General features: G+C 38.5%; 1 protein-coding gene across 1 annotated transcript in view; it reads left to right on the plus strand.

Moving 5' to 3' along the window:
- Nucleotides 1-24,361, plus strand: part of ROS1 (ROS proto-oncogene 1, receptor tyrosine kinase) — a 125,111-nt gene that overhangs the window by 75,970 nt on the left and 24,780 nt on the right. Inside the window, 12 exon segments of the mRNA XM_018053025.1 lie at nucleotides 2,396-2,575; nucleotides 4,163-4,365; nucleotides 5,905-6,049; nucleotides 6,915-7,147; nucleotides 7,236-7,412; nucleotides 11,542-11,710; nucleotides 12,408-12,525; nucleotides 15,518-15,708; nucleotides 17,631-17,714; nucleotides 21,424-21,556; nucleotides 22,835-22,997; nucleotides 24,297-24,361. Coding sequence (XP_017908514.1) covers nucleotides 2,396-2,575; nucleotides 4,163-4,365; nucleotides 5,905-6,049; nucleotides 6,915-7,147; nucleotides 7,236-7,412; nucleotides 11,542-11,710; nucleotides 12,408-12,525; nucleotides 15,518-15,708; nucleotides 17,631-17,714; nucleotides 21,424-21,556; nucleotides 22,835-22,997; nucleotides 24,297-24,361 — 1,861 coding nt within the window.

The following is a 24,361-nucleotide window of genomic DNA, read 5'->3' on the forward strand; positions in this document are numbered from 1 at the left end:
CTAGTCAGTCTTTCTTGAAGCCACAATTGAAATCCATAATCCCAAAATTGGAAGATTAGAATGACTTTAAAGATCATTTAGCTGACATAATATTTGAAGAAATCTTTACAAAAACAGCCTTGAGCTCTTGTTTATAAAACATTTACTACCTTATAAAGAGGTCTGTTTAATTTTTGTGCAATTCTAAATATTATATATTTTTCTTATGTTTAACCAAAGTTTTCTCCCATTCCTCTAGTCACTGACCTGAATTCTGACTTTTAAATTTACGAAGAATAAGTCAATCACTTTCCACATGATAGGCACTTAACTGTAGAAACAGCTGTCATAGCCCATGCTAAACACTTTCTTTAGAGGAAAAATTCAAGTATCTATAAATACTCCTTAGGCAATGTGGCTTCTAGATCTTTCTTTGCCCTGGTCAGCCTCCTGAGATTTTACTCTAGCTGCTTAATCCTCTTAAATGTTGCCCCATAATAACTCACTGAACATTGAGTGTGTTTTGGTCAGCACGGAGGACCTCTGACTACCCAGGTCTTCTTTTGCTGCAGCTGAAGGTGACATCAGGCCTTTGAGCTGCCTACCATTTGAGGAACTCATGGTCTTCTTTATGTTTTAATGATTATTAAGCCAGATTTCTTTCATTCCTAATTTACAGACTTAATTTTAACCTTGAATTGAGGATGTTATATTTGTTATTAAATTTAATGCTGTTAAATTTCCTTCCATTTCATGATTCTGCTGTGATATTTTTGAATGGTAAGCCAGACTGAATGCACTAGCGACAGTAAGGTTCATGCACTATCTGCAAACTTGATAAATATGTTTGTTCTGCATTAATTCTCAATAATTGATAAAAGTATTGAGCAAGGCAGTGAGCCCTGAGCCTCCTCTCTTACCTCCCTTCAGTCAGTGTTGTTTGATGTGAAATCACTCAGTTCAGTCGCTCAGTCGTGTCCGACTCTTTGCGACCCCACGAATCACAGCACGCCAGGCCTCCCTGTCCATCACCAACTCCCAGAGTTCACTCAGACTCATGTCGATCGAGTCGGTGATGCCATCCACCATCTCATCCTCTGTTGTCCCCTTCTCCTCCTGCCCCCAATCCCTCCCAGCATCAGAGTCTTTTCCAATGAGTCAGCTCTTCGCATGAGGTATCCATAGTACTGGAGCTTCAGCTTTGGCATCATTCCGTCCAAAGAACACCCAGGACTGATCTCCTTTAGGATGGACTGGTTGGATCTCCTTGCAGTCCAAGGGACTCTCAAGAGTCTTCTCCAACATCACAGTTCAAAAGCATTGATTCTTTGGCTCTCAGCTTTCTTCACAGTCAAACTCTCAGATCCATACATGACCACTGGAAAAACCATAGCTTTGACTAGACAGACCTTTGTTCGCAAAGTATGTCTCTGCTTTTGAATATGCTATCTAGGTTGGTCATAACTTTCCTTCCAAGGAGTAAGTGTCTTAATTTCATGGCTGCAGTCACCATCTGCAGTGATTTTGGAGCCCAAAAAAATAAAGTCTGACACTGTTTCCACTGTTTCCCCATCTATTTCCCATGAAGTGATGGGACTGGATGCCATGATCTTTTCGTTTTCTGAATGTTGAGCTTTAAGCCAACTTTTTCACTCTCTTCTTTCACTTTCCTCAAGAGGCTTTTTAGTTCCTCTTCACTTTCTGCCATAAGGGTGGTGTCAGCTGCGTATCTGAAGTTATTGATATTTCTTCTGGCAATCTTGATTCCAGCTTGTGCTTCTTCCAGTCCAGTGTTTCTCATGATGTACTCTGCGTATAAGTTAAATAAGCAGGGTGACAATATACAGCCTTGACGTACTCCTTTTCCTATTTGGAACCAGTCTGTTGTTCCATGTCCAGTTCTAACTGTTGCTTACTGACCTGCATACAGATATCTCAAGAGGCAGGTCAGGTGGTCTGGTATTCCCATCTCTTTCAGAATTTTCCAGTTTCTTGTGATCCACACAGGCAAAGGCTTTGACATAGTTAATAAACCAGAAATAGATGTTTTTCTGGAACTCTCTTGCTTTTTCGATGATCCACAAGTAAATTTTAAATACTGGTCTGCCGTTGGATAACTTTGTAGCCTTCAGGGGATTATTCATCCCTCCAAGCCCCAGTTTCTTAATTACAAAATTAGACTACTAATAATAGTATTTGCTTTGATATGGCTTCATATGGCAAGTTGGGTTGATATGGCACTAAAATGAGAAAATATCTGGAAAATGCTTAGGCTAAAAACTCAAAATTATTTTTTCATACTGAAATAATACTTTCAAAATTGAAATAAAAAGATTTCACACATTGCTTGGAGCAGAAAATGTCAGCTATGTATTTTGTTCTCTACGTTCTTTCTTTCATTTATGTTTTTCATCAGCAGGGAAAATGCTTGTCAGCTTGACTGTGGATGGAGAATTTCTATATTGGATCTCCAAAGCAGAGGACAGCACACAGATTTATCAAGCAAAGAAAAGCAATGGGGCCATCCTCTCCCAGGTAGAAGCCCCAAGGAGTAAGCATATTTTGGTTTACAGTTCAGTTCTACAGCCTTTTCCAGGTAGGAAAGTCACAGTTTTTATGAGCTTGTTCCCCCAGGTTAGGGTCAGGGAAATCTCATCTTGTCTCCTCCTCCAGGGCAGTCCTTCCAGCTCATCACCGTGCTCTCAGCATTGCTCCAAAGGGCAGGGTGTGGGGCACACTGCAATTGCTGTTTGCCCTGGGTCACAGTTTATCTCTGTGTGTACTCGTGGCTTGGGCTGGGGCAGGCCACTTTAGATGTGGGAAATCCTTGTCCTGTCAGCCTCTCTGTTCTCTTTCTCTTCTCAGTCATATAACTTCCCTTCGTTTTGTCTCGTGTCTCCCCTGATGATATTTTAGACTTCCCAGTGGTGTCAAAAAGCTTTGCATTTAATTTCGGGTCTTTTTCAAGGTGTAATGACTTATGTATTATAGTATTATATATGTCAACTATTTAACATGTGTACATGTGTGCTACTATTTTTATTGTTCCTATCTTGCTTATTTCATATGTCACTCATGAAGTTTTCTAGTGTTGTGCTCCTAAATCTATTTTTCCCACAAACCTTCTGGATTTTGTTCAATGCAATGACTTTTAGGAATGTATGTATCATATTATGGTGGAACTGACTGTATTTCTTGCTGAGAGTCATAATGAAAAAGGTTTGAAATATAAAAACCAACCAACCAAAAACAAAAACAGCATCACATAGCCTTATGGGTGACATTCAAACCTAAAGTGGTTTTCTCAAGTTCTGTCTTCCATTAAAGTCACAATGTCATTCTAAATTCAGTATAATTCCCTCTTAGAGACGGACAGAAATGAATAAAAGAAACTCTCTTTGCTTAAATGTATTCAGATATAAAATATGTAAGTTATACAGTATGAAAAATGGGAGAATTCATAAATAAGCTGAATGTATATTTTGGTAAATAATTCATTAAGAGATTCAAAAGGCATGTGCAATATCTGGCTGAGGCTGAGCACACGGGCGTATTTGTAGAATGAAAGTCCTAAAGGTGACATCAGGTTTCATCCTAGGAGTTTATTGAAAAATGTGATTGATAGAATACTCTCATTACTTTCTTCAAATAAAAAAGGGTCCATTTTGCTACTGTCTAGGTACATAAGGGCTTCCCTGGTGGCTCAGTGGTAAAGAACCCACCTGCAATGCAGGTGACCCGGGTTCGATCCCTGGATTGGGAAGATCCCCTGGAGGAGGGCATGGCAACCCGCTCCAGTCCTCTTGCCTGGAGAATCCCATGGACAGAGGAGTCTGGCGAGCAACAAGCCATAGGGTCGCACAGTCACAACTTGGTCACAGCTGAGTGACTAAGCAGCCGCAGGTACATAATTAGGCGTACTTTAGCTCCATCTGCTGGAAATTGTAAGCAATTACCGGTTACTTTGATTTCTTTTCCCCAGGCATTTATCATCTTCAAAAATACATGAAAAAAAAAAAAAGTGTCTTCCTGTCCAGAATAACATTTCCAACACTCCAATATATCATACCTTATCAGTTACATAAAAATGAAATGCGACATTATCCTTGATGTTAGATAAATCTGCTATTTCTCTCTTGTCCATATGTGTGTATATATTTAATCATTTTTATTATTATTTTAGATAGAGCATTTTTGTCTCTAGCTTCTGATATTGCAGAGCCAACTATACTTAACACTACTAACACCAGCCTCACAATCAGATTACCACCCGCCCGGACAAAACTCACGTGGGATGGCATCACGTGTCCCACTCCCACATACCTGGTTTACTATAAAGAAGTAATTGACATGAAGAACAGCTCTGAACTGAGAGATAAAATGCTGGTAAGTCTGAAGCCAGTTGTCTTGTCTTTTTCCAAGATGCCCTATTTTGATATAAAATCCTCAGCCGAAGTATTTTCTGTATAATGTTCTGAAATATGCTATTCCTCTGATTTTTAGAGCTGAATCATCAAACCATTCTGGATTCTAGTCTCTTGCCTAGCAGCAAGTTAAGCTCTAAGGAAGTACATTAACTCTAACCAATGGTAGATTGCCTTATAGTAACTGTTCCCTGAGTGTCCTAAAAGAGCTGTGTTTGTTGCCTCTCTAATATTATCTAATTAAACCCAGAAAGTGATAGAGACCTGTTTTTGTAGCCATCCCAACAGATTGAAGGGTAAGAAGTAAATTGGACAGAAAGAACATTATTGTGTACCTCTCTTCCATCGTATATAGCTAATATACAAATTGTACATTATATATTTATTTTCTATATGTTGTGAAAAGTGCGCTTAGGCAGGGACTACCTTTTTATCCATCACTGTATTCCTAGCACCTAGCATAATACTTGCTATTGTATAGGCATTTACTAGGTATTTCTTGAATGAATGAATGGACGCAATTCATTCCATCGCTGATCCATGATGGAATCCAGGGATTCCGTCACTGATGTTCCAATTCCATGTGATGGAATCATGTGTTTCTAGTATTTTTCTTTGTACTTATCTTTTGATCAAGTCAAAAGGTGAAATTGGCCCTTATCTATTGGAGGTAACAAGCACTGTACACTTTGACGGAAAGTACATCTGACTCTTGTTACTTCATTTGTCTATTTGTTAAAAATATAGTATTTATGTTTGAATTTTGTCTGTTTTAATCTTCCTTTACACAGTTCTGAAAGTTGTTGTTTCAGAGACAGATTAGATCGTTTGGCTGACTAAGACTGGGCTTCTGGCATTGGCATTTCTCTTATTAGAGCTAATCTATCATTTTGGCTTCCCAGTGATTAACATGGATCCAAGGCAGTGAGTGGCTCTCAGCCTTGATGGTTCATTGGAGTTTTTAAAGTCTCTGAGCACGTGTGTCACCTAAGACTAACGCGATCAGATCTCTAGGGGTGGGACCCAGGCCTCAGTGTTTTTTTAGAGTTCCCTGGATGATTACAAAGTATAACCAAAATTGAGAACCGTTGGTCTAAGGAAAGCCTTTTCAGTTTCTTAAGCTTTATTTCTAAGAATGATTAGGTAATGTAGCTTACTGTATTCACTTATGTGTCCCATCTGCATAATACCTTCCTGCTGAAGGTATTTCTAATGCAAGGCTAATAAGACAGTTTTGTCCTCTGGGAATTCAACATCCTACATGGAATAATTAAGTCACAATTGACTGAGGGCTGCCAGTCATTTGGCATTTATTCCTGGAAATATTAAACAACTCAGGTCTGGGCCGACTAAGACAATGAAGACCGTCAGTCATGATCCAAGATTTAAAAATAAATTTAAAAATTTGAGTCTTTTCCTTTTTATCTCTTTGATTAAATAATGTCTCCACATTTGTACAAAAAATAAGAATAAGATATTGATTTTTTAAAATTAATTACAGGAATTTCAGGAGAGTATAGCCTTTATTGAAGGTTTACAACCATTTTCAACATATATGATACAGATAGCTGTAAAGAATTATTATTCAGATCCTTTGGAACAAATACCTCTGGGAAAAGAGATTTGGGGAAAAACTAAAAGTGGAGGTGAGTTATGGGCATGGTGTGGGTTTCTAGAGTGGGATTTTGCCATTAATGTGATGTGTGAGCCTATATTTGGTTTTTATCTGGATGTTAAGAAATCTTTCTTATGTGAGTTTTTTAAAGCTTAGTAAGAAAATGTGTTTTAGAAGAATATTCTGATGATATCCTTACTCTAACACCAGAAGATGATGGATAATATTCCGTCAAAATGAAAAGCAACTGTATAGCAAAACATCACAACCAATTCTGTTACTGGAAACACATTCTTTGGTCTCACCACACAGTGTCACTCTCTTCCTGTATATTTATAGATCTCTGTACACGTGGTAAGACCCAGGAAAGTCAAACTTTTTCTCTATGTGAATTTTTAAAATTTTGTTTATTTTTTAATTGAAGTTTTAATTTAGTTGCTTTACAGAATTTTGTTGTTTTCTGTCAAACCTCAACATGAATCAGCCATAGGTCCACGTAAATTTTACTGAGGGCTGCTGAGATGCAAAGTTATGTAACCTCATTGCCTTAAAGAAAATGGATTTAGAGCCTGAAAATGTGTTGTAAGAGGTGACGATTATTATGAGGAAATGCCATTTCTTGCACCTGTCTCCGATGGCTTTCACAAAACTCACCAGAATTGGCCAGATCCTCAGGCTGGAGTCAGAGAATGATTTAGTCATTAGTCAAAAATAAGTGGGAGCCTTTCAGGCAGCCTGGTAACCTACCGTTATATAAGAGGCTGGCTTTCCCTTGGAACATCTGTCATTCATTCTGCTCACATGATATGCTTATTCTTCAACCAAGACCCTATGACTTCTTTCCATCTTTCAGTGATGTTGCAACATCCCTTATTGTGCGCTGCTATTTATTTCAGTACCAGAGGCAGTTTGGCTCATTAACACAACCGCGCAGTCAGACACCAGCCTTGTTATATCCTGGAGGGAATCTCACAAGCCAAATGGACCGAGAGAGTCCGTCCGCTATCAGGTGGCAATCTCTCATCTGGCTCCCATTCCAGAGATTCCACTAAGGCAAAGTGAATATCCAGATGGAAGTCTCTCTCTCCTCGTTACTAGACTGTCTGGTGGAAAACTCTATGTGTTAAAGGTACGGCCAGTGGATTGGGTACTTTAATTACCACTCTCGAGAGCCAAGATTCAAGGAAGGTTAAGCAATTGTTCTTTTATACTAAAAGGTTCTGGCCTGCCATGCCGAGGAAATGTGGTGTGCGGAGAGTCACCCTGTCACTGTGGAAACATTTGACTCGCCAGAGAAACCTTATGCCTTTCTTCCAGAGAACACTAGTTTGCAGTTACATTGGAATGCTCCATCAAATGTTCACCTCATCAGATTTTGGTTTGAACTCCAAAAGGTACATTTCAATGTATACTTTTAATGCAAATCTTTGTTTTATGCTATAGAATAAATCAAAAGGCTTTTTCCAAAACATATCTTGAGGGCATTCACTTGTATTAAATGAGTGATATATTTGACAACATTCATTGATTCAGATTTTCCGGATAGACGTGGTAAGCTATCTAGACTGATTTCTGATGGAAAAAATTCCCAGAGAGATTAATTTGCTCTTAAAAGGCTCCACATAAAAGGGTATAAATTACAGTTTACTGGTTTCATAATGTTTTACTTACTTTAGATGTTATCAGCATGGTTCTCTGGTTTGAGCTCCATAGCAGTTTGTTTTATGTGGCTCAGAGGTTAAAGCGTCTGCCTGCAATGCGAGAGACCTGAGTTCGATCCCGGGGTCGGGAAGATCCCCTGGAAAAGGAAATGGCAACCCACTCCAGTATTCCTGCCTGGAGAATCCCATGGACAGAGGGGCCTGGTGGGCTACAGTCCATGTGTCGCAAAGAGTCGGATACGACTCAGTGACTTCACTTTCACTTTCACTTATGGAAAAAAAATGAACAAACATAAACCTAAAACCTGTTTATAAATGTTCTTTCAAACATTTAAGGACTGTATAGCAACAGGAAAGAAGTAAATGATAAACTAGTTTATTCTAAAGTAGTTGGACCTTGGCTTGTAAACTTTAAATAGTTCCTCATTCAAAAATCTTCATGCATTAACCAATGTAAAGATATCCACTGAATTTAAGCATCAGTTAATCTAATTAGTTCACTTCTAAGGAAAATCTATATTGATTTTTATACTGATACACTTAATAGATTATTAAGTTTTTATAATTGTGACATTTCATTTTTCACTACTATGTATTTGTGTGTCCATATTTGTAAAGACTGGTTAGGAGTGTTTTGTAAAAACAAATCAGTATGGTCATTACCTCACTTTTCTTTAAAAATGAAGTTGCTTCGCAGAGGTTTTAAAATTTTACTATATAAAATATTTTTCAGAATCTTGTACTTTTAGATAAAAACAATGAAAAATAGGCAACAGCAGTGATAAGTTGCTCTAAGTATTGAGTTGATAAGATCAAAGACCATAGTTTAATTGGATTTTTTCCATTGAGCATGTTTATGATGATTTGTTACCTATTTAGAAAAGAGTAATTTCATAAAAATTCAGTTTTAAATTGGAGAAATTGAAGGATCATCTTTTTGGGGGACATCTATTTAAGTAATAGACATTACTTTGCCAACAAAGGTCCGTCTAGTCAAGGCTGTGGTTTTTCCAGTGGTTGCTGAGTGCCGAAGAACTGATGCTTTTGAACTGTGGTGTTGGAGAAGACTCTTGAGAGTCCCTTGGACTGCAAAGAGATCCAGCCAGTCCATTCTGAAGGAGATCAGTCCTGGGTGTTCTTTGGAAGGACTGATGCTAAAGCTGAAACTCCAGTACTTTGGCCACCTCATGCGAAGAGTTGACTCATTGGAAAAGACCCTGATGCTGGGAGGGATTGGGGGCAGGAGGAGAAGGGGACGACAGAGGATGAGATGGCTGGATGGCATCACCGACTCGATGGACATGAGTTTGAGTGAACTCTGGGAGTTGGTGATGGACAGGGAGGCCTGGCGTGCTGCGACTCATGGGGTCACAGAGTCGGACACGACTGAGCGACTGAACTGAAGAGAACTGAATGCGTTCAGCTTGAAGTCAAGGGGAGGGATGTAAAATTCATCGCCCATATCAAAGGTGTGAACTGAGGAAGGATCTTAGAGGTGATTCCAGCCTCTCGTGTTACTCATGAGAGGCTAGAGACTCAGGCAGGTGGCCCAATGAGTCAGAATCACTGCTGGGCAGAGGCTTTCCTTAGCCTATCTGCAGAAGGAACATGAGTCATCGTCACCCACCCCACTTCTTAAAGTTTAGGAAGGGGCCACCTGGTTCTGTCCTCATGAGTTTCATATGATGCTTTTGTTTCAAGACCTTCTCTACCCTTGCTCAGAACAGGTATTTAGATAGACCACTTGAGAAATCATGAAGCTGAAAATGTAATATGGTAGTTTCTACATGCATGATCACCTACGAGTACTAACGCAGAAGGCACAAATGTAAAGGCTGTGTTCTGAGAGGGCTGGTGGTGACATCTAGTTGGAAAGGTCTATTTCTTTTGAGCAAGTTGAACCTACCTCATCACGATAGGAAGTTAGGAATAATCTTGTAACTCCACACCGAAACTCTGAGGGGTGAGTGACAAAGGTGAATATGCATATTTTAACTAATTTTTTTTTGTTCCTTTCCACCTCCGCCCTTCTCCTTTCTGAAAAAGGAGAAAAAGATAAACTTCCAGTCTTCATCTTTTCCTTACATGGAAAAATGAGAGTCTCAGAGCACAAGGGCTAAATTTTTATCTTGGTCTTTAGATTTCATAAATTCTTTATTATAATAATGCATAGAAAAAGAACACATTCAATTTAAGATTGAGGAGAAATAAATAATTTTGCTTTGGTAAATTTTTTTCATGAAATTCATTAAAATTGTCTTTTTCTCAGCTGTCCAGGGGAATCCCTACCAGAAATGGACATTTCTGAAATTTCTGTCTCTGAAACATCATAGTCTGCACCATTTCCCCCACACCCTTGCTCAATAATTTGGAGATCCTCTCTGATAGCTTTCCCCCCTGCACTTGTTGGCCTCTGATGAATGAAGATCCCAACTCCCTTGTGATTTACTGGGGTAGCCCATGGCATCTCTACAAGTTAGCGGTCCACCCAGAACATTCATTGCTGTGGTGAGGTCAATACTCTACAGTTTTCCAGCAAAACCCTTGGCCAAATATCTCCCTGACATTCCAAGGAGTACTTATGATTTTTGAGCAGTGTGGGATGTTGGGCCATCTAGACTACTCACTGAAGAAGGCATTAAGGAGGCAGGACCAAAAAGGGCTAAAATTTTTCAGCCAGGACTCAACATCTCCCTTCCTCCTTCCCCCTCACCCCCCTCAGAAGGTTCAGAATAAATATTGTTCTGCATATCTGCATCTATTTCATTAGGCTATATGAATCAGTGGGACTGAGACATTTATGAGTTTAACAGGAATGTCTCTGACATCAGCATTTCTGGTTTTTCTTTCCATTCCTCTGTTCCTCTTTCTGTGATAACGTGATCTACTTCCTGAAGGTGCTATACTGAATTATTTCTAACTGAATAGAAAACTAATACAAGGTGCCCATCCAATGAAATGGCGTGACCTTGTGAATGCTGAATGAAAAAGGAGATGTAAAGTAAGGTTTATTTATGGAAACTGATCTTCTTAGGAAACTGTACTGGGGAAAATACATGAAGAACCCTTGACAGAATGCCGTATCCTCTGTCTTCTCCTATTTGTATGTTGAAAAAAGTCATCATTTTCATATAAGATATTAAGGATCTTGTATCTTATTTAAAATATACAGATACTTTAAAAGCAGTGTTTCAGAGAAAGAATTTTAATATAGCTCTAATTATAGACCCAGTGAAATGAAAGTAACATTTCCTATATGTAACTTCTAACCTTGCTACTTAGTGATTGAGTGACAATAGGCCAAGATTTCCCTCTTTTAGGGAACTAGGCTTCCTATGTAGAAAAATAAGGAATGTTGCTTAGATGCCTGAAGAGGTTTAGGGGAGGAAAAACTAAATGTTTTCATTTATAAGTCATTGTGGACTTCTTCAGTATGTGAAATGTCGTGAAAGTATTACTACTTTGAAATCAGCAAATGTGTGGAATTGAAAATATCACAGTTTTAATCCATCATTTCCCTTCAGCTATGAATTTGCATCCTCAGCCATCCTGATTTGATAAAGAGGCCTATGATTAGGGATACCAAGAAGCCAAACAATCCTCCTGATGATAAACAGTCAGAGGTGCATGTCTCACCTTGGACTTATCCTTAGGACCATCATTCAAGTAACTTACAGCTTGTCATAAAAAATAAAATTGCTGCTGGTGGAAGGGGATACTATCTGGGACCTGGCACTCATAAAGAAGCTCTTATTTTAGTATAAACTTTAAGCTTTAATGCTTGCTACAGGCTTTTGAGTTTCTATGTTTAAGAAGTTTTTCTTAAAGAAACAAAAATGTTAATTGAGACATCTTTTCCTAGTGGAAGCACAATGAGTTTTACCATGTTAAAGCTTCGTGCAGCCAAGGTCCTGATTATGCTTGCAACATCACAGACCTCCAGCCTTATACTTCCTATAATGTCCGAGCAGTGGTGGTGTACAGGACAGGAGCAAACAGCACCTCGCTTCCGGGAAGTTTTAAGACTAAAGGTGAGGACAAACATATTCAACACTCAGGAAACTCTGGACATTTCTCAATTCTTTTCTCATCGCTTACTTCACTAATCCTAGAGGTTGAGATTTTTCTTAAATTACTATCTTTAGAGCCTGACTGAAGAAGTTGAAAAGAGGTAGGGGTTTCTTATAGGCAGTAATGAGATAATACTCCTCTGGTTTTGCAGGATCCTAGACTGGGAAAACTTATTTCACCTTTCATTATTCTGATTTTCTGTCTAGCTATGATATTTTGTAGTAAGAAGTAAATGAAAACAGTGTCAATGGGTGTTCAAATATCAAAGTATAGACTACTACTACCAGATGTTAAAAATAAAAAATCTAACAAGTATACAAAATTAACCAGTGTTTTAACAGCTATACCGTAACTCCAAGTTGATCCCTGTAAGAATCAGTGAAAAACGCTCCAAATCTTACAATCATCTTTTTTACTTGCATCACTTATTTTGTGTCAGGCTAAGGTCTATTGTTACTCCTATCATAAATCTATCTAATCCATCACTAATAAAAACTGCAGGTACTCACTTAAACATATGTACTCATATGAACGCATTTCTGAACATTTCTTTAATGTATTTGACTTTTCTCTTAGTAAATGTTGTCTATAGAAAGATGGTATGCAGAATATTTTATACTTTTAACATATCAATCAAATTTTCTTTTGTTTCCAAAGCTGGAGTCCCAAGTAAACCAGGGATTCCAAAATTATTAGAAGGGAGTAAAAATTCAATACAGTGGGAAAAAGCTGATGATAATGGAAGCAGACTTATGTACTATATCCTTGAAATCAGGTATGTCTGTTTACAAAAGAGCTTTGTAAATTACAAAGACCTAAGCAGTTGATTGTAAGGTATTCTTGGATCAAAATTAACAGTATTTATGAATGTGTATTTATAAGTAAACATAAGGGATCTTTAAGGGCCTTACATGCCTTATTACATTCTTTGCACAATTCCTAGTGGTCAGCCTTGGCATTCAGTTACAAGGCAGATAGTCATTCTTCTCAGAAATCTGCAACAGCTTGTCAGTGGAAACAACTCAGTCTTTTGAGCATGCACCTAATATTTACTTGATATTGATTCTGTTTAAGAAGCTAAACTGATGTTTGATGTTAGATGATGGTATGTATATAAATTTCTGAGACTGATTTGTTTTAGAAAGATGAATAAGATCCAGTGAGAACTGACAATGAGCTGGTATATTTCAGAAGGTAAAGTCAAGTCAAGATCTGAAATGGTCTGTTGTGTATAGGCAACCCAGGATTCTCTCTCCATTTCTAAGGTTACAGTTTGTAGTGTGTTCCCAAGGACTAAAATTGTGCCTTCGATGAAAACCTGATGAACATACGCAACCTCAGATCCGGCCAGTATGGGGAGCTCTGTGAATCATAACTGGCTCAGATGAGCTGACTTCGTGCCAGCTTGAGGAGAGAATTCCAAATTCCACAGACACTCCCCTCACGGGACTATGAAGCCATCTTTTAAGAAGCTCCAAGGACAAAAGTCACTTCCATAATTATAGTCCTGGCAACTTGAGCTTTAGATCTATTTTTGCTTCATCTTGCTCTGGCATTCCCATAACCTTAAAAAAATTTCCTGCTCACACTAGAGAATTATGTTCGCTTATTTCTAACTGAAAACTTCTTGAAATTTCTGGTACTTTTTTTTTTTTTTTTAATACAGAGTGAAGAACATTCTGACCTGTAGAACTGTCTTGGCTATGACTGCAGTTATGTTCACCAACCAGGCCGCACCATAGTCTTATAGCCTTGCTAGGAGCGCTGTAGTGTATTGCCCTCAGTAACATGTTTAGTGCCTAGCTCCATAAATACTCTGCATTTCTTTGCCCCCAAGTCTCCACTCTCAGGAGAGGGACTGTAGAATCATATAAAGAGTCATCTATCTCAGAGGACCTCACAGTATCTCAGAGTAACTTCTTCGGTCGAGACATTTGTGTGTATTTGCTCATGGTGTGCTGGTGATCTTAGTGCCAAGTGCGTGCACTTGGGAGCTGAGTAAATTGCATGAGTTTCCCAAGGAAGTTTCCCAGGGCAGCCAGAACAAAGTGCCACCAACTGGGTGGCTTAAAACAACAGATATATGTTCTCCCACAGTCCTGGAGACTGGAAGTCTTAAGTCAAGGTCTTGGCAGGACGGGTCCAGGGACGCATCCTTCCTTGCCTCTTCTTAGCTTTTGGTGATGGGCCGCAGTCCTTGGCTCTCCTTCGTCTGCACGTACATCTCTCCATTCTCTGGCTTTCTCGTCCCATGATGTTCTCCTAGTGTGTGTCTCTTCTTAAGACGGCACTGTCATTGGGTTTAGGGCCCACCCTAAACTAGGACCATCTCATCCTGGCTTCATTACATCTGAAAAGACTCTGTTCCCAAGCAAGGTCACATTCAGAAGGTCTGGGTGGCATGAATTTTGAGGGGGATTAGCCAACCCAGTCCATAGACTATTTAAAATCCTTGCTCTGTTTCTTTTTTGAACTTAAGCTTTCTCATCTGTAAAATGAGATGATGATATCTACCTCTTCAGGTTGTTGTGAAGATTCAGTGAAATGATACAGCATATGAAAAGCCCCAGTTGTAAACAGAAGGTGCTCAACCAACATAAAAAGCCTTCCTTCTCTTCCTTAGTGGCCAATGTCTATGAAGAGCCACTTTATACATTTTAAAATTTATTTATTTTTAATTGAAGGATAATCGTTTTACCACTTTATACATGTTTAAAGGTCTCTTTCTTTTGGATCAGAGCTGTTTGGGTTGAAAATTGAAGTTGCCGGTTCCCAACATGAGGCTTCACACGATGCAGGAGAGACACCGTCCCACAGCTTTACTTAGGATGGTCCCAAGGACACTTAGCTGCTGGTCACAGTTGTAACCATCGCTGCTGTCTTGGTCCTCCTGATGTCTCAGCTCATCCTCTGTCCCCTGGAGGCTCAGCCCTCGCTGTCCTTGGTGCTCTTTCAGGACAGTTGTTCAGTTAGTGGGAGCACAACTGGCTTCCATTATTTATCTTCAAGCTGACTGTGGGTTGGTACCATGCCCTAAAACTGCTGTGGTCTGGAAAGTTTCAGACCTTTTCAGACTTGAAAAGGTCATTGTCAGAAAAGACATAATGGGAAGGCCTTGAGCTTACCTTCAGTCTATGATTCTGTTAAAAGTCATTTTAGTATGTCTTTTGAACCCAGCTCTTGTTCTCTTCCGATGTTTCATTAGGAAGGGTAGTGAGGACTGATACTGAGGTAGAGTGTAGGCTAATTGGAAGCAACGAGGCTCGGAATCTCAGATACAATGATAATTTTGGTAGCCGAACTATTTTATTTTCTTTTTCAATTTTATGTTCTGTGTTTTATCCAGATATGGTATCAGTAAATAACAGATAGCATAAGAGACTGAAAATTAAGAAAAATTTAAAAATTCCCAGTTAAAAAGTATGAAATCATTGTCTTATGTGTTTGGAATTCTGAAGAAAGTTTGCACACTCCAATAGTAAGAAGAGGCTCTTCAGCTGTCTCTCAGCCATTGATTATTCGTCATTTTCCAGATGGGCTGAGTTGGTTGGCTCCAGGCATTGCTGGGATGACTTTATAAGACTCTGCTATGTTCTGTAGCCAAACCATGTGAGAGGAATGAGATCAAGGGCAAAGTGTGCAACAGGAGACGCTCTGGAGTTCTGTCATTAAAATGATAAATGAGTATCTAGAAATAACACATATATTGTCTTATATATTTCCTATATTTATGATTCTGCTCTTTTTTTTTTTTTTTTTTTTTGCAGAAAGAGCACTTCAAATGATTCACGGAACCAGAATTTAACATGGAAAATGGCATTTAATGGCTCATGCAATAGCATTTGCACATGGAAGTCCAAAAACCTAAAGGGAACATTTCAGTTCAGAGTAGTAGCTGTAAATAATCTGGGGTTTGGTGAATATAGTGGAATCAGTGAGGATATTATATTAGTTGGAGGTATGTTACCATGTCTGTCTACATACTAACTTATTACACAGGATTCAGAGATAAAGATAAATGTATTCTCAGCATTAGCAGTAATTGAGTGACTACATAACTTCACCAAACTACCATAGAAACTATCGAACTATTCATTTTATGTGATGAGAGCTTCCTGAAACATCAATATCAACATGTCCTTTTTCTCCTCAGTAACCATCAGCTGATCTTTAATGCCTACCGCATTAAATCCATGCTCCTAGATGGAGTTCCAAGGTTGTTCGCAGTCTGGTTTTTATCCAGCCTTATTTTTCTGTTCCTGGCTCTCTCATTTGCTACACAACACACTTGAAACTCAACTTTGTCTCTTCCCCAATATCTACATCTTCCACTGGGTAGCCTATTTTTGTTTATAATACATCGTCTTTCTGATCACATAGGCTAGAAATCTCAGTACCATGTTTGATTTTTCCCTCTATTCAGTCACCAAGTTCTGTTGACTTTATCATCTTGATTTCTGTCTACTAAGTTCCCTTCTTCCTGTTTCTACTGTGGCTTTCCTAACTTAAGCTACCACTTCTTGCCCATGCTCTTGGCTTAACCCCACTGCTGACAGCTAATCCAGCTGAAGCATAAGCTGGATCACTGCACCGCTCTCTGAAAATCTTGAAGTGGCTCTCCATTCACTGCTTTCAGAATCAAGTACAAACTTTTCTGTGGCATTTAAGGCCTTCCATGACTTGCCCTCCAATTGTGGTTCCTCTTTCCCAATATTTATCCTTACGGCTATAGCCATACCAAACTGGTAAACAAACAAACAAACTTCCATGATGCCATGTTCCCTCAGCCTCAGATGCAGGCTTGCACCACCTACCACTTGCCCTAACTGGGATTTTCTTTCTCTCACTTTGTCAACTGAAATTCTTCTCATCCATCAGTACCCATTGTGATGCTTAACTGACGCTCCTTAGAGACACACAGCACACTACTCTATGCAAAACTGAAGTCATTCTTATTTGCATTAGTTACCTGGAGAAGAGCTCCACACACCTTTTCTGAAAGAACCGAATAGTAAATATTTTAGGCTTTTCAGGCTACATTCGGTCTCTGTAGCATCTTCTTTTTTTTCTGATAATATTTTTAAAATGTAAAAATTATTCTTGGTTCACGAGTAGTACAAAATCAGGTTACTGTGGCCAGATGTGGCCCGCATGCCATAGTCTGCCAAGCTCTGGTCCCCAAGTCTCTTGGTGAAACTAAGAGCAGGTACGAGCAGGTACCATGTTTTCACCAGGTGGTGCTAGTGCCAAAGAACCCGCCTGCCAGTGCAGGAGATGTAAGAGATGAGGGTTTGATCCCTGGCTCGGGAAGATCCCTTGGAGGAGGGCACGTCAACCCACTCCAGTATTCTGGCCTCAGGAATCCCATGGACAGAGGAGCCTGGCAGTCTGCAGTATATAGGGTCCCACAAAGTCAGACATGAGACAAAAGTGACTTAGCAAGCACACACACAGATCATGTTTTCATGTTTATATTCCTCAGTTCAATACTCATGGAATTAAATGTATATGAAGACGTTACAGAGGAAATAATGCTCCCAACATTATGATAAATGAAAGTTGAGACTTCTTTGTCCCAAATTCATTAAAAAGATTATTCATGTTTTATCAACCATTTTAAAGTAGAAGATAGGGTGGGTATATCCCAATGATATATTGGAAACCAGATCACTGGAAATGAAAAAAGAGAAAATAAACCCTTGACTTTGATTACTCACAGTGTAAATATACTCTCTCCATGGATGATTTCAAGCTACTGATGGTTTAACTATTGGCTTGCGAAAATTCAGTAGGGGCTAACTTTGGCATATTCAGGCATAATACCGAGACAATTGAGTTTTACTCTTTGAATTATGTTCTTTTTCTCATTTATTTTATTAGATGGTTTTTGGATACCAGAAACAAGCTTTATACTTACTAGTATAATTGGAATATTTCTGGTTATTTCAATCCCATTAATCTTTGGTGAGTATAATAGATTTAAAAATACATCAATAGGTAATAAACTGCTTACTTGATCATATTAATTGATTTATCTGAGTTTAATTTATATCTGATTAATTTTCTACATGAAATAGACTCATGAAATTCACAATGTTACCTTTGGCTATGCTTCAATAACCACTAAACCCTGTGAATTGTTTTTTTTTTAAATCTGGGGTAACCATTTTATGAAAAATATATCCATATTTATACTTCACAGTATTCTTTAGGTAAAACCACTTGCTAAGGCACCAACTTCTAGCTACTAAAAGCCTTTAAAAAAAGGCTTCTAGCTTTTTTTAAAACAGTATTACAGATTGGCTATATGACAAGTGTTTGTAACTTATAGTTTGAAAAAAGTGAAAGAAAAATAACTCTGGGTATAAAAAAAATGTGGGATTAAAGGGAGACCAGTGAAGCCCTTGTTCAGGATAGTCTGGGTCTCCAGGCAGACAGCCTAGTTTAAAATGAACAGGGCCTCTTGCAGAAGATCCATTTCTGGCTTGTAGCATTCACTCTCACTTTTGGATGTCTGGTCTATTTGTTTCAAATCTCTGCTCATTTGTAAATAACCAGGAAAGTAGAGCACTTTGGCTACATTGATAGAAAGCTAGCTGTTTCCCATCACTAATTTTATACTAATGTGTTAGTCTTAAAAGTCTTTCTTTAAACATTTAATAATGAGAAAATACAGGGACAGCCCCCAAAAGGTGATTAAACATTAGACCTATCAGGTTATCATACATCAGGGCTTCCCTGGGAGGTCAGTTGGTAAAGAATCTGCCTGCAATGCAGGAGACCCCGATTCGATTCCTGGGTTGGGAAGATCTGCTGGAGAAGGGATAGGCCACCCACTCCAGTATTCTTGGGCTTCCCTTGTGGCTCAGCTGGTAGAGAATCCGCCTGCAATGCAGGAGACCTGGATTTGATCCCTGGGTTGGGAAGATCCCCTGTAGAAGGAAAATGCTATCTAGTATTCTGGCCTGGAGTATTCCATGGACTATACAGTCCATGGGGTCATAAAGAGTTGGACATGACCAAGATACTTTCACTCTCAGGTTATCATAGTGGATCATACATCCTGCTTTATCCCCATCATTCCATTATAGTCATTACTATTACTTTCTTTCAGTCTCCTAAAATGTCCTGATTTGGATTATAAGATACACAGTCACTCTGTCATTAACATATGAGCCTCTGACATTCCGAAGCATTACAAAAAAGACATGATATTTACCAGAAACCAACATTCAAGCATATAGTCAGGAAATTGAGGCTTCTTTTTTTTTTAATAAATAGGGAAAAGTTTAAGGAAAAGTTACAAACATAAAGTTGAACTCTCTGGATAAAGAAAGGCAATATTTCACTCCATGTCCTAAATCTGTATTCTTTCTGCAAACTGATTAGAGGCATAGCTATTAGCATGTTGAAACTTGAATTGAGGTTTCTTTTCAAACATTCCACACCAGACAATATATGGAATATATGATTTCTTCAGCTAACTTGGAAAGCTAAAAATTTCAACTGACCCTGCCAGGATTTTAACCTGTGGTTCCAGGGAGTCTAAGTACTGCACAGCTGATGTTTGTGCCACTAAGCCAGACCCTCCAGAGTTACACATATGACTGTAGTATATTTGGCAGTTGGCATATAGGCTTGACTATTTGCTTTCCTACTGGGAAGAAGTATTACGTGAAGGCTCCTTCATCTGACCTTTGCCTGCCTACTTGTACATCACCATTGTCTAAACTCTTGACTCTAGTGGATGAACATGAGATAATTTCAGACAACCTGTTGTGCTTTCAAGACACTTCATGGATATCTGACTTTCTCAGGGCTTAAAAGTCTTTGTTCTACCTGGAACTCATGCGTTTTTGAGTAGAGCTAAGCTGATTTGGTTCTTTTGCTTTTAGTAGTAGTGCATGTGGTTTTACTGGTAGGATTGTGTGAGTGCGTGAGGAAAGATTGAGTTATTCAAATAATGAAAACACCAATTGTCTAAAAATTTGAATTGTGCTGAGGGCTCTCAGCAGTCATACTTATAAATACAAAATTGAAACAAAGATTTTAAAATAAGCATCGACAGCCTACTCTTTGGTGAGTGGTTATATCTACTGTGCAACTTGAACCTTACACTGGGAGCAGAGGGAAATAAACTGTAATGGTGCTCTGCGACCACCTAGGGGAGTGTGATGGGGAGTGGGAGGAGAGTTCAAGAGGGAGGGGATATATGTGTATTTATGGCTGGTTCATGTTGTTGAATGACAGAAACCAACACAACATTATAAAGCAAGTATCCTCCAATTAAAAATAAATTTAAAAATATAATTGCTGACCTCAGCAGCTTGTCGTTTAATGGGGGAGGTAAGACATATTGGTTTCCCTCGTGGCTCAGCTGGTAAAGAATCCACCTGCAATGTGGGAGACCTGGGTTCGATCCCTGGTTGGGAAGATCCCCTGGAGAAGGGAAAGGCTACCCACTCCAGTATTCTGGCCTAGAGAATTCTGTGGACTGTATAGTCCATGGGGTCATAACGAGTTGTACACGACTGAGTGACTTTCACTTTCAAGACATATCCTGTGCAAAAAGTAAAATAATGAGAGATGTGTTAAACAGCAATAAAAGGAAGTAGTAAATGGAATGTAGAAGAGAGTGTCATAGCTATGCTGACTGATAGCCACAATTGGTCTTAGAAGTTCAGAGATGAGATATCAACAGAGGTGGCAGAGGTCTTGGATAGCATCCCTGAGGATACGGAGTCTTGAGCTGGGTCTTTAAAAATGAAGGACGGGTGGTAAGAGCATTTCAGGTTTAGAAAAACTGCATTAGCATAGGTACTTAAGATCTTTTCCTGTGTGGGCCCTCAGATGGAATTTCGCTTGCGTAAAACTCTCACCTGTTGGGTGCAGAAGCTACTGCGGAATAAAGTTCAAATTTTAATCATCATCTCGCAAAGCATCCTTACTGTTTTCAACTTTTGTGTCAATATTCTAGTATAGATGGGCAATGTTAATGACATAAATGTGTTTTAATCTTTGAAAAATATAACACATTTTATGGTTATAAAAATAATATTTGCCCATTGTATGAAGAAACAATACAAATCACCCATGATTCCACAACTAAGGAGGACCACTGCTAACACTTGGTAGATTTCATTCTAATAATCTTTCTATATATGTGAGTATGTGTATTATGAAAAAGAATGAATATATACTCTGTACTCTGCATTTTAAAATAAAGCATGCTGTTATATTGAAAGCATCCTTTAGGTCTGCTGAGGAGAATAACCTGGATGTATCTGGATTCAAAAATGAATTTGTTCACTAACAACTATAATGCAAATTTGTTTTGGTTTATTTTGATTCTAGACTATGAGTGATTTTGTGAAACAAATTCTGATAGTAAGATACTTCCACGTGTTTATAACAGCAATTGGAAATATATTAAGATTTACACTGAGAAGTGAGATAAAATGTGATGTGGTATAAATTATACATTTTCATATGACTTTTTACCTGGATTTAGTTAGTTTTTCTATTATGGACCTATTTTTTTCAATTAAATTTGGTTATTCTATCAATAGTGTTGTTCAATATAAACTTAAAAAATGTATTGTTAGCAGCATTTTCTAAAGAAAAAGAAAGCAATATTTTATTTGGTAAATTATGCTTTTTTTTTTCTTGACAGTCTGGCATAGATTAAAGAATCAAAGCACTCCCAAGGAAGGGCTGACGGTTCTCATAAACGAAGACAAAGAATTGGCTGAACTTCGAAGTCTGGCCACTGGAGTAGGGCTGGCAAACGCCTGCTATGCGATACAGTATGTAACCTGGGCTGGCATTGCGGGACACCTAGATGAAAAGCGTGTGCGTGCTAAGTTGTTTCAGTCGTGATGGACTCTGTGATCCTATTGTGGGCAACTCTAAAAAGAGTGTCCATGAGTGCCATGTTGTCCAGGACTGTCCTGGTTTATGCTCATTTTTCTGGCATATTAAAAAATAACATCCCCTTTCATTCTCAAATGTGACCTGGGATGGATGGCAAAGTATGTTGTTATCCTATCCTAAGAAACATGAACAAAAATCAAATGTTTTCTAGTGTTTTAGCACATAATTTAAAAATAAGTAAAACAAAGAGATAAATACTACGTGGAAGGGAGTAGATGGTAATATGGTTGATTCACCAAGAAGAGAAGGATTCTCTTGTGTGTGCTATAAGTCAATTTTTTTCTGTTTTCAGAAATTGCATGGGGATTGTCTATAAAACTTCTCTAAAATATATGAGGTTTTAACTTCCATTGTCATCATAATTTAAGACAATATTTAAATGTCTCATTTAAAAGACAGACACTGTATTATGCTCCATGCAAAAAGGATTATATATAGTCATACGCCTTGTTTCTAGAAATTTATTTAAAGAGATAAGAACACAGGACTTGGAATAGACACAGAGGTGACCTAAATATGCTTTTCAGAGATGTCTTTTCCCTGAGAAGATATGCAGCGTATCTGATTTTCAAGATTCTCTTTTAAAAGCTCAAAGCATTTTTAATGCTGATGAATTTTCTCCTCCTCATAATATTCCAAGTGAGAAACTTGACTTTCTAAAAGTTAATCTGATGGACAAGAAATAATGTTGCAGTCATAGTAAATTTTGTATTACATGAGAGATTAGGTGTATGAAGTAAAGTAAAACTTTGAGCTCATAAGCTCAGCTGTTTATTACTAATTTGCAATAGCTTTTTATACAAATAGGTGACCTGAAGAAAATACGAACTGATAATTTGAACAAAACAAACTACAGTGAAAAATTTTGAGGCAATGCACTCACAGGCATGTTATCAAAAGGAAGCTGCCTAGAAGTGAAGTAATCTACTCTGTCTGGGTTTCAGAAGACAGAAGGAATATTCTAGAAGGTGGAATAGGACTGGGATAGGAATGCAGACACAACACCGTGTCACATTGAAGGCACTACAGTGTTTCCAAGCCATGAGATCTCTCTTCCCTTTCTCCTCCTTTTTTATTCTCAAACACTAACACCCACATCCACTTATAAACCGTATGCATTTTGGGAGACCGAAAATAACGTTATTTTCCAGTACTCTTCCGACCCAAGAGGAGATTGAAAGTCTTCCTGCCTTCCCTCGGGAAAAACTGACTCTGCGTCTCTTGCTGGGAAGCGGGGCCTTTGGAGAAGTGTATGAAGGCACAGCGATAGACATCTTAGGAGCTGGAAGTGGAGAAACCGAAGTAGCTGTGAAGGTGATGCGGCTCTTGTAACTCCCCGGCTTGTTATGTCTGCATTATTGACAGGGACTTATTTAAATATAACAATGAGAAAAAGGGAGTGATCTTGACTGAAAAGATGACTAGGAGAAGGCAGAAGCCTGTCCATGGCTACGGAAATCACAGTGCTTTTTCCATTTCCTGCATGAGTTCCGTTATTAATAGTTACCTCTGAGGTTACTAATTCGCCAAGACCAGCAGAGAGTTTTTCCCTTCAAATATACTCTAAGAGAACTGCGGTGCTTGGTGCTAGAGCAGAGAGTAAATATTTTAGACTTGCTAGCCAGATGGTGTCAGTTCTAGCTATGCAGCTCTGTCACTGCAGTGTGAGATCAGCCACAGTCAGTATGTGAATGAATGGGTGTGGTTGTGTCCCAATAAAACTTTATTTATAAAAATGGAAATTTTCATTTCACATCATTTTCATGTGTTATGCAGTCCTCTTATTTTTTTATAACTTTTTTCAACCATTTCAAAATGTAACAAGTTAATTATACCTCAATAAAACTGGAAAAATAAAAATGTAACACCTATTTTCAGATTATAACTGTACAAAAATAGATGATAGGCTAGAATTGGTCCACAGGTTGTAGTTTGCTGACCCCTGTACTACAAAATTATTCATCATAGTGTATTCAAAAGGAAGTTAAAAGGAAGCACTGAATATACTCTTGTATTTTTGTAAAACTTTCTTGTGATCAACAGATGATGTATCTTTTATATAATTGAGTAATATACTGATTATTGTTTGTTCACAATTTATTGCTTTGAGAAATTGTCAGAGAAGTTGCAAAATTCTCTCCATTTCCAGTTGATAGCATTTTAACATACTTAAGTGGTTTAAACAAGTGTTTCTTTTTCTTACATAACAAGATGACTTCTGGCTTTGGTATAGTACTGTGTCAAGCCAGAGCTAGTATATCTGAAATTCTCTCGACTTTGAACGTGTGTGGTGCCTCATGGTTCCAAGATGGCTGTCAAAGAATCAAGCATCACATCTTCATTCAGGATATGGAAAGGGGGAAGGATAGTGTTAGATGTATATGTTCAGGGAAGTAAAAAATTTCCACACACCTCCTCAACAATTTGCCCCTTACATTTCAGTGGTCAGGACTGAGTCATATGACCACCCTTGCTTGCAAGAAAGGCTGGGGAATTGGAGAACATAGTTGAGGATAAAGGCGGCTATTACAAAACAAAGTTTGTCTGCATTGACCTAGTTAGCTCACAGAAATGTCTGCTATACTGATTCTTGGCTTGTTCTATGTTGTGTAGACTTTGAAGAAAGGCTCCACAGACCAGGAGAAGATTGAATTCCTGAAGGAGGCACATCTGATGAG

The sequence above is a fragment of the Capra hircus genome, chromosome 9 (genome assembly GCF_001704415.2).
Source record: "Capra hircus breed San Clemente chromosome 9, ASM170441v1, whole genome shotgun sequence".
In the NCBI taxonomy this organism is placed as follows: Eukaryota; Metazoa; Chordata; class Mammalia; order Artiodactyla; family Bovidae; genus Capra; species Capra hircus.